Here is a 15,259-nt window from a genome sequence, read left to right on the forward strand (position 1 = left end):
AGCAGCTAGGCTGACCTGATAGGGAACTAAAGCCTGTTTGTGCTTGTGTGACTGCAGGGCTGTGATTGGCTATCCCCCTCCTACTGTGTTTCTGGCAGGGACCGTTAGGACACGCCCACTCTTCATTTCAAACATGGTCAGAGAAGAGATAGGATCTATAGGGAGCTCCAATAAAGGGGCCATTTTTACAGATTGGATTAATTTAAAGCACAAACGGAAACCAGGACCGTATATTATTCATAATTGCCTACAATATTAGGGGTTTTCCCATTCATTCAATATGTCTCCTTTAATACTATGCTCACAAAGAATTCAAAAGTCAAACAGAGTTAGAGAAACAGAGCAAATTACTATATTCAAGAGGAATGTAGGGCAGGAAGCTTATCTGAATGAGGAGTGGGAGTTTTTAATTTTATATTAAAGTTTGATAGGGTTGTTCCTTAGTGAAAAAGGAATGATCTACAGTCATTTAATACTATGAAATTTGAAAAATAAAGTTGTGTTTCATACATGGAATATGTAATTTCATTTGATTTTGGTCTTTGCTGGGAACTGGACAAGGATACTGTTAAATGTTATAAAGCTTATAAAGCTGGGTGGTTCCTTTTGAAAGCAGGGAGAGACACTGGAGTATGACACCAAGCTATATCTTATCTGTATTTATTTTATTGGCATTGGAACAAAGTGATGTACTTCGATTTTTGCGCTAATGGCATAGAAGTCAGGGCAAAAGCCAATACGATCTTTGGCCATCTGCTTCTCTTTCTGCCTGCACATCTGGGTGCTGCATTTACTGTAGCCGGGGCAGTTCAATTTATAGAGGGAAACCTTGGTTGCCTATTAAAGGACAATGAAAGGTTAATATAAATTAAAAGTAAGTCTAAAGGCATTCTTTTTAAGTACTTACTGCATATCTAAATTCCCAGATCCCTACTTGCTTCTATGAGATATGGTGCTGGCAGCCTACAGCAGTGTGAAGACTCTGAGCTACACATACCCACCAGCCAGTCGGAAGCGGATCTGGCAGAGGGGAGGGGGGGAGGGAATGAAACACATGTGCAGTATGAAGCAAGGAGGGAAAGGAAGGGAGAATACCTTTTTAGAGATGGCTGCCTGTTCTAGAAAATGTGAAGTAAGTGTGACTGAGTAAATATTTGATTAGGTGAGCCAAAAGTGTGGCATTTTTACGAAACAATAGGAGGACTATTGGGCAGTATGCTTTTTTAAATTTTGACTTGCATTCTTCTTTAAGGGCATTTTTTTCAGTGGTGTAACTACATATGAATCAGACCCTGCAGTTGCAGGGGGTCAATAGTGTGGAGGGTCTAGAGAGGCCTAAATAATGAGCAATTCCAATATATCTTGGTAGAAAAGGTCATGGTAAAGACATTTCCCATAGGCATATAATTATAACTTGTACTTGTGCAAGCAGAGCCCTGCCTCCCAGTACTATACATTTCATATTTGCATACCCCCCAACTGTCCCGCTTTTCGCGGGACAGTCCCGCTTTTTATGGCGCGTCCCGCTGTCCCGGATAGTTCCATGAATGTCCCGCATTGTGGGACATTCATGGAACTATCCGGCACAGCAAGCGCATCCCGCTGATGTTCACGCTTCGTCTGCGGCTTCGTTATGCCTCTCCTTGTGCAGCGCGACAGTCCCTTTTATAAGGTTGCGCCTGTGGGTGTGACGTCATTACGCACGGGTGCAACCTTATAAAAGGGCCTGTCACGCTGCACAAGGAGAGGCATAACGAAGCCACAGAAGAAGGCGGAGCTCCTATGGGAGGTACTGTGATAGGGGGACACTGTGTATAGGGGGCTACTGTGATAGGGGGCTACTGTGATAGGGGGACACTGTGTATAGGGGCTACTGTGATTGGGGGCTATTGTGATAGGGGGACACTGTGTATAGGGGGCTACTGTGATAGGGGGCTACTGTGTATTGGGGGGCACTGTGTATTGGGGGGCTACTGTGTATAGGGGCACTGTGTATGGGGGGCTACTGTGTATGGGGCGGGCTGCTGTGTATGGGGTGGGCTACTGTGTATGGGGGGCTACTGTGTATGGGGGGCTACTGTGTATGGGGGGCTGCTGTGTATGGGGGGGCTGCTGTGTATGGGGGGGCTACTGTGTATGGGGGGCTACTGTGTATGGGGCGGGCTACTGTGTATGGGGCGAAAAACTGGTACTTAGTTATAACTCACTTATAACTGACTGCCTTCTCTCTATATTTGTATTTTAATGTAGGAGTTGCTGTATTGTTTTCCTTAGGTCGTTCAGTATGAGGGTATAGCACATTATCGTCTGCTCCCGCCATTTGATCTATATAAAAGGGGTATTTTTTTTAAAATGGGGTGTGGTAATTGGGGCGTGGTCAAAAAAATTTGCCGCGCTGCGCGTGCCAAATCTTTTTGTCCCTCTTTTCATTTTTCAAATGTTGGGAGGTATGTATTTGGGATATTTAAGAATACATAAGAATGATGTTACTATCATATAGAAATTATAAATGTATGTATTTTTCATGTTAATATTTTAACTGATAACAGTATGTAAAAGCACTAATTAGTCAATCGAGGGAAAGAGTCACTAGCTTGGTTGGTAGGTTGCACTGCCTCTATAAAGTCAGCTATGAAAAAAAACAATGTTTTTTAAGGGCTATGATACTAAATTGTATCTTGGCAGCCTTAATGGTATGGTGAAGCTGGTTTGGTATTGTGGGGGAATACGCTGTTCTTATAACTTGAAGGAAAGGCTAAGTCACTTGGGGGTGCCAAAATGTTAGGCACCCCCAAGTGACTTTAATCACTTACCTTTTACCCCGGGCTGGTGCTCCTCTTAGGAGAAAACCACACCAGCCCGGGGTAGCTGCAGTGAGTGCTTCCTCTCCCTTGTTTACACTTGCGCAGTAGAGTGAAAAAAGGAACTTTAACAAAAAAGTCGGGTTTTCACTATTTCGCATGCGCCGGCCCAGGGATTTTGACACAGAAGGAAACACTCGCTCGCTGCTACCCCGGGCTGGTGCTGTTTTCTCCTAACAGGGGCACCAGCCCGGGGTACAAGGTAAGCGATTAAAGTCACTTGGGGGTGCCTAACATTTTGGCATCCCCAAGTGACTTAGCCTTTACTTCTCATTTAAGAGAGGTTATAGCTAATTGCCTGGGGGGGATAAATCTTGAACACAGGCCAGTCAAGCTTAGGTGCCTAATAATTAATAGATGTAAGGCCCAATCACAGTGTTCATATACAACCAGTGCAGCCCTTTAACAAACATTTGTGATGTGGTAACCCTAAGAAAGTGTGGTTAAAAGGAAGCAGCTAAAATAAAAATTGCTTTCCTGTCCCCACAAATTCACTCCTAAAATCCTACACATACTGCAGTATTATTGGTCAGTGCTATACAGGCCCAATAGGCAGGACAGTACATTCCAAATTGCAGAAAGTCGTCACCAGGTTTGGGTATCACAGGACAGTTCCATAAAGCTTACTAGAAAATTTATGTTTGAGAACTATAGCGGGAACAATAAAGTTTTAAACAAAGAAAAAAAGGCGCTGTGCGGGCGGGCTGCAGCCAATAGTGCGCTGCCTCGTCACTTTCCCGCCAAACCGTGCGCTGCTTGGCGCTGTCTGTCAGAGCGGCCCTGTGATTGGCCAGCAACTACACAAACCAATTCGTTTCGCCTACATACTGGGAATCACAATGCCGGGCCTGCGGGAGAGCTGCGAGATACACTTTGGTACTTCGGACCTTTACAAAGTGCTTGGAGTGCGCAAAGAAGCGGGGGAAGGGGAGATACGGCGCGGGTATCACCGGGTATCATTAAAGGTGCACCCCGATCGGGTTCAACAAGAAGAGAAAGAAAATGCCACTGCCGAGTTCCAGGTACTCGCTCTAGTGACGGATATCTGCCGTATGTACGCGGCCAATAGAAACGTACTATGTACAGGGGGTACTGAGAGTCTTACTCCTGTACCTTATTAGCCATATTCCCAGGTTTGTGCTCTATGGCGCAGTTTGCTAAAGTACTGGGCACACAATATAGCAAAGCACATCAACAAAGGCTGCTCAGGAAGTTACCCGTGATTCCCAGCGTTTGGGATTGTTGTGGGGGCGGAATAATGTGCTGGCCACGCCCATTTAGAAAAACCACGCCCATTTTGCCGTGATTGAAACGGCAGCATTAAAGGACATGTACACTCTGCTCAACTTTAAAAAAAAAAAAATAGCTCATTAAACTGTGTGAATATACTCAAGCCTGCATTGTGTGTGCACCCTGCCCAGTGAAGGAGAAGATGGGGAGGCATGGACTTGCCTTGCCTGTCAAGAAAATGCAGATACACAGTTTAAATAGGGCCCTGCAAAAGCTTGTAACAGTGGTGTCATTTGAGTCTCTAGGGCCCCCCCTCCACCTTGTGTTACTGTGGCCTAAATACCTGTGAATGCATAGATCCAATGGTGTGGGAGAATGGGGCTCCTTACTGGGTCACTCAGTGGTGTTTGCTGAAAGGTAGCAGGCCTGGACTGGGATTCAAAATGGGCCCTGGGGTTTCAAGTAGAGCAGTGATCCCCAACCAGTGGCTCGGGGGCAACATGTTGCTCACCAACCCCTTGGATGTTGCTCTCAGTGCCTCCAAACCAGGGAGTTATTTTTAAATTCCTGACTTGGGGGCAAGTTTTGGATAAATAATAACAAGATTTCCTACCAAATAAAGCCCCCTGTAAGCTGATAGTGTGCATAGAGCTGCCTAAAAGCCAATCTTAGCCCTTATTTGGCTCCTCCATGAACTTTTATTATGCTTGTGTTGCTCCCCAAGTCTTTTTACATTTGACTGTGGCTCACGAGTAAGAAAGGTTGGGGATCCCTGAAGTAGAGGATGAAACAGCCTCACACCAGCCGACTAAAGGCAGCCATGCACCGTGCGATCCGCTCGTTTGGCAAATTGGCAGCTGAAATCTGCCCATGGCCACCCTAAGTAGTGTATTGTCTGTGGCATCTGTCAAAATTACCAGTCCAAGCCTGATAGGCACGTACACTGCTGTTTTATAATCTTTACATTTTATAGACTTTATATGTCTACCCCTAACTGCTTTATTGGGGAAGTTTTTTGTTTTTTTTAATTTTTGGGGGCAGTAAGGTACTTGCTGTTATGGTAATTGCCCTGACTCTTTAGTTTGGAAGTAGAAATGCCAGGGCCTGCCTAGCACCAGTCTGCACTTATTCCATCCCGTATTCATTGCCTTGGCGTATACATTTAGATGTTTCCAAGAAAGGGTCGCCTGTCTTTTTAGAAAGTGGTGTAAAGTTTCTAAAAGCACTCGTACAGAGCTTTCAACCCCATGTCATAATGATCCAGTCCTTTTTTTTTGTTTTAAACTCAGGCATGAATTCCTCTCCACTAAATGATAACGTGAAATAAGATCTCAAAAAGACCTGGAATGGATCATTATCTCCCTCTTGACATGGGGTTGGTTGACAGCTCTGCTCCTAGCTTAAAGCGCAAACAGGGATTGGCCCTATTGTTGTATGGGATTCCAGATGCTGTTTTCACCCTCTGGTGGAACTAGAAATATTCAGATGGGTTTTTTAAAAAAAAAATTTTGCATCAGGTAGAGGTTAAGCAGGACTTGGGCAAATGGCTTGTCAATAAACAACCTTATTTACTGTGTAACTGATGCACATTGTGTCTAGGGCCTTCATGTACCCTGAGCTTTGCCATATATGACTTATGCTTTTGCAATCGTTCCTGCTTAAACTGGCTGAGGCAAATTCACAAGTACTTAGTGACTTAGAGTCCTGTGTTGGTCCAGTTTCTGAAACCTGGACTAACAACTCAAATGTTTACTTGCTTGAATCAGCGGCATTGCTGCAGATTGACTGCTGTTATCAAAAAACAAAACTGACACGAGAAGATGGGGGTGCTGGGGAAAAGAGACTAAATAAGCAGTCATGCCTGTGTCCACAAGTCCTACCAGCAAAATACACGTGGGTAACCCTTTGGTAGCTTTATAACGAAAAATGAGTTGCTAATCTGTAGTAGTCCAAATTGTGGTGAAACCTTGAAATCCATTTAATTGTATTAGTTCAACTTTCCTGTATGTGGATTATTTAATATTTTAAGGGAGTATGAAGAATGTCTATATAATCAACTTACTCTGTGCCTGCGCTCTTTTACAAGTTGAAAGTTGGGAGTGTAATGTCAATTTAAATATTTATCCAACAACAGTTGCAGGACAAGCATTCCCTTTCTAATGTCTGCACGTTTGTAAAGAAGTCCACAGTTCTGTACATTGCAAGCTTCTAAAAAAAGGTCCTGATCTAGGAACTTGGGCAGTGAATGGCAGACACTAGTAGCTCTGATTGTTTTAAAACTTCTGTTTCTTTTTCCTGCAGATACTTGGAAAGGTTTATGCAGTTCTCAGTGATAAGGAGCAGCGAGCCCTGTACGATGAGCAGGGTATTGTTGATGAAGAAACAGATACACTGAGTCAGGATAAAAACTGGGAGGAATATTGGAGGTTGCTGTTTAAAAAGGTATGACTGATTCTTACATAGTAAGATAGTAAGTTAGGTTGAAAAAAGACGTACGTCCATCAAGTTAAACCTTAATGCCTATATATAACCTACCTAACTGCTAGTTTATCCAGAGGAAGGGAAAAAAAACCCCATCAGCCTCTCTAATTTGCCACAGAGCGGAAATGAATTTCTTCCTGACTCCAAGATGGCAATCGGACCAATCCCTGGATTAACTTGTACTAAGAGCTATCTCCCATAACCCTGTATTCCCTCACTTGCTAAAAAGCCATGCAACCCCTTCTTAAAGCTAAATAATGTATCCGCCAGTACAGCTGGTTCAGGGAGGGAATTCCACAACCTCACAGCTCTCACAGTAAATCCTTTCTAAATATTTAAATGGAACCTCGTTTCTTCTAAACGGAGTGGGTGCCCTCGTGTCAGTTGGAAGGACCTGCTGGTAGATAAAGCATTAGAGAGGTTATTATATGATCCACTTATCTTTCTTCATAATGGAGACTTTTCCATATCCTTTACCATCTTAGTTGCCATTCTCTGCACCCTTTCTAATTCAATAATGTCCCGTTTGAGCACTGGAGACCAGAACTGAACAGCATATTCTAGATGGGGCCTTACCAGCGCTCTGTAAAGGGGAAGAATAACACCCTCCTGCCGTGAATCTATGCTCCTTTTAATACAGCTCAAAACCTTGTTTGCCCTTGCAGCTGCTGCCTGGCATTGTTTGCTACAGACAAGTTTATTATCTACAAGGACTCCAAGGTCCTTCTCCATTATGGATTTGCCTAGTGCAGTCCCATTAAGGGTATAAGTCGCTTGCATATTTTTACATCCCAGGTGCATGACCTTACATTTATCCACATTAAGTTTAATCTGCCACTTAGCTGCCCAGATTGCCAATTTGTCAAGATCCTGCTGCAAGGATGCCACATCCTGGATTGACTGGGCTGCAGAATTTTGTGTCATCTGCAAACACTGATACATTACTTATAATACCCTCCACTAAGTCATTTATGAACAAGTTACGGTAAACAAAAGTGGCCCCGGTACAGAACCCTGAGGGAACCCACTGAGAATGTACCATTAACAACCACCCTCTGTACCTGATCCTGTAGCTAGTTGTTTGTGCGGAACGGTATCACATGCTTTGGCAAAATCCAAATAGATCACTGCACCCCCACTGTCCAGCTTCTTACTTACCTCATCATAAAAAGCAATTAAATTTGTCTGACATGACCTGTCCTTCATAAAGCCATGCTGATTACTGCTCATAAGGCCATTCTCCAGTACATAATTTTGTATGTGATCCCTTAACAAGCCTTCAAATAATTTGCCCACCGTGGATGTCAAACTTACTGTCCTATAATTGCCAGTTTGAGATTTTACTCCCTTTTTAAATATAGGAATGACATTATCTTTCCTCCAATCCATAGGTACAATACTGCATGGAATGTTTTGTTGGCTTATTGTCATAACTTCTACTGCAATGTTTAAAAATTGTGTACAAGGGAGGGAGAAACTGTAATTGATACAAACACGCTCCCGAAATGAATTGAATTTTTTGCCTAAAGGTTTATGTTGTAGTTTTAAGTTTTAAATAGAAAGTTTGTGTGCTTCCTGAGTCCAACATTTTTTTCCGACTGCTAACAACCCAACCTATGCTGTGTTTCAGTAGTGTATTTTAAATGGCTGTACTTCAATGGTATAAAATTATTCCAAGCCAGTGATGAGATCTGCCTGATTTGTGCAAGTCAAGCAAAAATGTGCTTGTTTAATGACAGTCAAATGAGTGGATCTCCATATGTATGGCCATTGAATTCTGCTGTGTAAACCTGCCTTTTTTGCGCTATTTCATCTTGAGTGACAGTCCTCATGGATACACAGCAGCTTATTTATATAAACTGTGGTAGTGTTTCTGAAGCAAATGTGCAACTTGTCCCAGTGCAGGGCAACACTACGTTTTCGGAATATCTGGTCCTTTACGTAATTGTTTTAATTGTGCATTATTGCCCTGTTACATTAACCATATTTTTATCTTGATCAGATAACTGTGGAAGATATAAAGGCATACGAAGAAAAGTACAAAGGCTCAGAAGAAGAAAAGAATGATATTATATCGGCTTATATGGACTTTGAGGGAAATATGGATGGCATTATGGAGTCTGTGCCATGTGCAGATTTTGAGGATGAACCAAGAATTAGACATATAATTCAGAAAGCCATTAAATCCAAAGAAATTCCTTCCTACAACGCTTTTGTTAAAGAGTCTAAAAAGAAACGTGAACAAAGAAACAAACGGGTAAGTGCAAATACATCTCTGCATGTTGTTGTCATGGTAAAATAGGACCCTGACCCATAATCTGCAAACCACTGACAAAGAAGTAATTCAGCTGGCAATCTGCCACCGGCTGTATGGCTGATTGTTGCCACCAATATTAGTGTTACAGGGTGGGAAGCTGTAATTGGTTCGTTTCAGAGCACATGGGAAGAGAAGAAGCTGCTGTCTGTCCATAAATATCTTGGAAGTAAAGGAACACTACTATACTCAGGATCTGTGCCCCTGTTAAATGACAATCCAGGGGAAGTATAGCCTGACAAAGCCACTTCAGTGTATGTGAGCCTCCAGGGTGACGCATGAGGCCGCACCACATAGTGAGGTTTGGTACTTAATTGGGAAGCTGATTTTCAATCTCATGTTCACAACATGTTCTCTGTGTAAATGCATTTATGTACACTCCTTTGTGGGTCCAAGACGGCATTCACTATAGACATCAACAGAGCAATACCACCGGTCCCAATGTGTAGATTAGTGTTCAGATTAAGTCTATGGGAAACTCCAAGGGGTTCATTATGGCAGTTGTTAATTAGGCAAATAAATGCAGATTGGTAATTTTTTATGCATGCAGAAACAGGAAATAGAAATAATATAGTTTACATCTTAGATGTAAATAGTGATGAGCAAATCTGTCCCAACTTGTTTTGAAGAGAAAAATAGTGATACAGCCGAAAATGTGCAAAATGCGTTTTTTTTTTTTTGTTTTTTTTTATGGGGCAAAATTTTGCGCCAGTTTCACAAAAAAATCGGCAATGGCAATCTACGGAAATTCACTGCAGATCCATGGCTGGCGAAAAAATTCACTCATCGCTAGATGTAAACAGAACTCTTCCATTGAAATTCATTTTTTAAACTAAACCTTTTAGGCTCACGAGGAAGCAAAAGAAGCAGAAGAAATTAAAAAGGAAATGGGCCTTGGTGATGACAGTGATGACCTTAAGGCGCTCATACAAGTAAGCTGTACTTTTGTTATATTTATAGCGAGCTAAATGTGTACTTGTTCTCTTGTTTTGATTGATCCTTAATCCCAATTACCACGGTGTCATTTTAGGTCTCTTTCTGGATTGGGGAGAGTAGACATGAGGCAGTACTTAGCTCCATATATTCCTTTTATTGGTGATGGCATGTTTTAATGTCTATCTGGTTTGGCCTTTTCTTTACATCACTTGCAGGCAAAAGCTCTCTGAATATGCCATGCAGCTAAAACAGTTGGAGAATAATTCTGGTGTAGATGAGTTGTTATGCTATTTGAAGTACATTCATTATTTTGTTTGTGAGGCCTGTCTGTATCTACCCAGGTGCTTTTGAGAAAGGGAAAATTATTCTTCAAATAAACTTTTAAGGGGCAGTTTTATCATAATGTGAGCTTAGAGCTTTAACACATAAACTCACCCCCCATGTTCTGTTAATAGCTATGGGATTGTTAGAAGCGTATTTATCAATGGGTGACAGTTAAAACACACCAATTAAAAAATACACTTTTAAAAATCCCATAGGAGTGAATAGAATGTGGGTGAGTTTTAAATGGGACATATTGTGCCAATGAATTTTACTCCTCTAAATACAGAAGAAATGTGTTCTAAAAAGTAGTGTTTCAGGCTGATTTTATTTTGAAAAAATTCTCCAAAAACCCCACTAGTCCCAGGGGTGGCCCTTAGTACTTGAATTGGCAATTTACTTGGTTTATTTATATGAAGTAGAGTTACATATGATCTGTTTATGCAATATAATTTTATAGAGACCTACATTGTTTGGGGGTATAGATTTCTTTTAAAATTCAGAGCCTGACAACTACACAATAGCCACAAAACTATTGTTACCCCAAATGTAGAGCATTCTCAGAATATCAATGTTGAGAAGTTTTGATCAGTTAAAAAAAATTAAAGCAATATCTGTTGGTGCTGCTAACCCAGAACTGACAACTGATTAATGGTCTGCGTTTCCCAGTGTCTCAGATATTAAATACTTACATTTGTACATGTAGTTTTAAATAGTGTTATCAATGACTGACATGTCTTCAATTCTTTCCCCCCATAGAGACGGCAGAATGATCGAAAAAAAGAAATGGACAGTTTCTTTGATCAGTTGGAAGCAAAATACTGCAATACTTCCAAAAAAGCAACAAGCAAATCCAAGGCACCAAAGAGAGGGAAGAAGTGATTTCTGTATGAGATTTCTGTGTGAGATTGTATTTGCTAAATGAAATGTAAAACTTTACTGAGATGGATATTTGTCCTTAGGTTGTACCAAATAGCCTTTGCCCAAATGGGTTCGTAGTTTTGTGGATCCAAGAGTGCGCCATTCTCAGAACTGCAGTTGCAAATGATGTAGTTTGTCCTTGGAGTTCAGTTTTAATTTTTGCTTGAAACTGTTCAAAGGATTCAAAAACCTTATTTAGCATGCTCTGCATTGCACAGCTAAGGCTTCTCTCATGGCCAAAGCAGCAACACATTTAGTTTGTTGTACAGATCTGATTAAAACAATTAGTGCTTTTCAGTTCATTCCGTGTACAAAGACATCAGGTTGTTCCGACTGAGTTTATAGGCAAAACCCTATTTAAAAAAAATAAATAAATAAATAAAAGCCGCTGGTTATAAAATGATTGTGACGTTTTATAAGCCTACAATTTAGTTTACTCAGCAAATTCCAGCATTTATCCGATTTGTATACCAAGCAAACAAGAACTCCATTTATTACATTTAGCTCCATGAGCTTTATTGGTCTCTTTAATAGGAATTGGCAGAACGTATATTTGTATGTGTGTGTGTGTGTGTGTGTAGCTGCACTTAACTTTTAAACATAAATTGAAAAATCCAAACCAATAAAATATTTTGCTAACATCTAAGCTAAATTGTGTTTTCTAGGAATTATCCTTATGGATTTATGGGATTTTAATAATTACAGTTAAAGTTCAGGCTCTGCATGTTTACAGCTGCCCTCACTGTAAAAATGTTCCATTCCTCGAATCTAAAGGGGTGGCCTCTGGTTCGCTGATCATTTTTAAGGGAAAAAAGAACATCCGCTGTCTGCCTATAATCCCCTCTAATGTACTTGTAGTAATCATGTCCCCTCGCAAGCGCCAGAGAAACCCCAACCTCGACAGTCTAACCTCACAGCTTAAATCTTCCATCCCCTTTACCAGTTTAGTTGCATGTCTCTGCACTCTCTCCAGCTCATTAGTAATAATAATTAAAAATCATAAGTAATTAAAAATATGTGCTGTTGCCCTGCACTGGTAAAAGTTGTGTGTTTGCTTCAGAGAGACTACTATAGTTTATATAATAAACTGCTGTGTACCCATGGGGGCAGCCATTCAAGCTGGAAAATAGGAGAAAAGGAGTCATAGTCCCACCCCTGCGATTGCCATTGGCCGATCTCCGCATCAAATTCAGTGAATCCTGCCTGCTTTTCCTACTTTGGGAAACCGGCCAGGAGGTATCACAATTGTGAACCATCCGCTTTATGCGTTTTGTGGCATCTTGTCACTTCCTCAGAAGCTGTCGCCCCACTCACTCAAAGGTGCATTAATAATCAATAACTCCCAATAAAAAACACCCAATAAAAACATTAAAACTGAATACAGATACATGATCTTACTGAATGGTCACACAATACTAAAGTATAAAGTCCACTAAAAAATCTATATACAGACAGTTGGTATATAATGAAGTAAGTTATAAGGGTAAAACAATATGCTTTTTATCAGAGCTGTTTATACTGCCTACTACAATGTATCAGAAAAACATGACAAATTACATTCTTTATTCATGCCTTCCCAGGATTCAGTACTTGTAAGATCATATATCCAAAACTCTTCCTTTTATAGTAATTTCCTCTCAAAATCACCTTTCCTAATCCGAAAACTAGGTTTGTCCGTAATCTGGAATGTGCCACACACAGCACCATCAAGTTTCTCTGCTGCATGTTTAGCCAATAGTGATTTAAAGTCTCCTCTGTCTATGGCAGAAATATGTTACAGAAAGTACTTGAATGCACTACGTACGATTTTTTCCAACATGTTGAGGTGCAGCATCTCTATAATAGTAATGACCCAGGCCTTCCCAGTTACACCATCACTGCCAGTTACATAGGGTTGAAAAAAGACCAGAGTCTATCAAGTTCAACCCTTCCAAGCAAACCCAGCACACACAACCTATACTTGCCAATCTATCCACTCACATACAGACCCATACTGACCTATCTATCCACTCACATACAGACCCACACTGACCTATCTATACACTCACATACAGACCCATACTGACCTATCTATCCACTCGCATACAGACCCATACTGACCTATCTATACACTCACATACAGACCCCTACTGACCTATCTATACACTCACATACAGACCCATACTGACCTATCTATACACTCACATACAGACCCATACTGAGCTATCTATACACTCACATACAGACCCATACTGACCTATCTATACACTCACATACAGACCCATGCTGACCTATCTATACATTCACATACAGACCCATACTGACCTATCTATACACTCACATACAGACCCATACTGACCTATCTATACACTCACATACAGACCCATGCTGACCTGTCTATACACTCACATACAGACCCATACTGACCTATCTATCCACTCACATACAGACCCATACTGACCTATCTATACACTCACATACAGACCCATACTGAGCTATCTATACACTCACATACAGACCCATACTGAGCTATCTATACACTCACATACAGACCCATACTGACCTATCTATCCACTCACATACAGACCCATACTGACCTATCTATACACTCACATACAGACCCATACTGACCTATCTATACACTCACATACATAAACCATATATAAAACATTAATACTAACTGTAGATATTAGTATCACAATAGCCTTGGATATTCTGCTTGTTCAAGAACTCATCCAGGCCCCTCTTAAAGGCATTAACAGAATCTGCCATTACCACATCTCTAGGAAGGACATTCCCCAACCTCATTGCTCTCATTGTGGAAAATCACTAATGCTGCTTCAAATGGAAGTTCTGTTCTTCCAGTCTAAAGGGGTGGCCTCTGGTGCGCAGATCCCCTCTGCACATGCCCAGTGCACTCAGAGAACATGATGTTTGTCATAGAAACTGATTATTAAATTCTAATGCAAACTGCACTGGTTTCTGAATCTGAATTAAATACTAATAAGCCTGGTATTGTGACTTATTGGGCTAGTGTAGAAGGCCAAAACTACCTGTATAATGTGCAGCATTCCTACCCTACTTCTTGTTAAGCTTCAGTTTTCCTTTAATATCAGTACCATACCATTCATATTCATTTTGTTGTTAAAGGGAAGCCAGTTACTAACTTCAGCAGCCAAAAAAAATATTGTTCTGAGGCTACAATTTTATTGTTATTTTTACTTTTTATTACTTATCTTTCTATCTAGACCTTCCTCTATATATTCAAGTTTCTCCTATAAACCACTGCCTTGTTGCTAAGTTAAATTGGACCCTAGCAACCAGATAGCTGGTGAAATTCCAAACTGGAGATCTGCTGATCAAAAAAAGTAATTCAAAAAACGCAAATAATAAAAAACAAAGACCAACTGCAAATTGCCTCTGAACAGCACTCACTACATCTCTACCTACCATACCCTATTCCTTTATATTACAATTGAGAACATGGCCAGCAGGAGGCAGTGTTGCACTTTGATGTCTCAAGAACAGAAAACAAATCTAAGGCAGAAGTGAAGCCAAAAGCATTAGAGGGAATTTCAGTCTTCCGAATGTGGAATTTACACATTTTATACCATGTTCGTGTGATTTGCAGTATTTTATCGCTTGAATCATTTAATATGTGCGGATTTGGACAATTTTCCTCCCAGAGATGAATATCAGTGTTACAAAGAGAGATTACAATAAAGAGCAGCATCTGCTAGGATACATTTTACATCAAAATAACGGTACATTAAAGCATCAGTTACCATAGCAAATGAATATTTACTTTACCACATTTTCAGTTTTTGTTTTTTTCTTTACAGAAAATTAAACATTTTTCATTTGGCATATACCAGAGAGACCATTTTATTGTTAAAGGGAAAGCAGTTGGCCTAGGGCACACTGTAATGGTATTCGGACAATGTGAGAGACCCCATTGGTACTACTGGTCCTGGCAGCCATCGGGGGGGGCGAGAGCTGTGCTGGGCCTGTAAAATCTTCAGTAAGGGGGCCCGGTTGCACGCAAATTGTGTAAGTTGCATATAAAGTTACACCAAAACTTACATAACTTGGCAAAAACTACCTAGATAACTATGGAACTTATGTATTAAGCAAAAGACAGTGAGAAGCTTTGCAGGGACAAACCCCACTGACCCCCAATGAATTAAATAACTGAAGGTAAATTCCACTGACCCAA

General features: G+C 40.9%; 1 protein-coding gene across 1 annotated transcript; it reads left to right on the forward strand.

Moving 5' to 3' along the window:
* The first annotated feature begins 3,696 nt into the window (after positions 1-3,696).
* On the forward strand, positions 3,697-11,710 carry dnajc9 (DnaJ heat shock protein family (Hsp40) member C9). Its single transcript, NM_203965.1, is given in 5 exon segments — positions 3,697-3,883; positions 6,393-6,533; positions 8,575-8,829; positions 9,732-9,818; positions 10,903-11,710. Coding segments are annotated over 5 exon segments (789 nt in total). The 5' UTR covers positions 3,697-3,700; the 3' UTR covers positions 11,026-11,710.
* Positions 11,711-15,259: the final 3,549 nt, after the last annotated feature.

Source organism: Xenopus tropicalis, chromosome 7, assembly GCF_000004195.4.
Source record: "Xenopus tropicalis strain Nigerian chromosome 7, UCB_Xtro_10.0, whole genome shotgun sequence".
Classification (NCBI taxonomy): Eukaryota; Metazoa; Chordata; class Amphibia; order Anura; family Pipidae; genus Xenopus; species Xenopus tropicalis.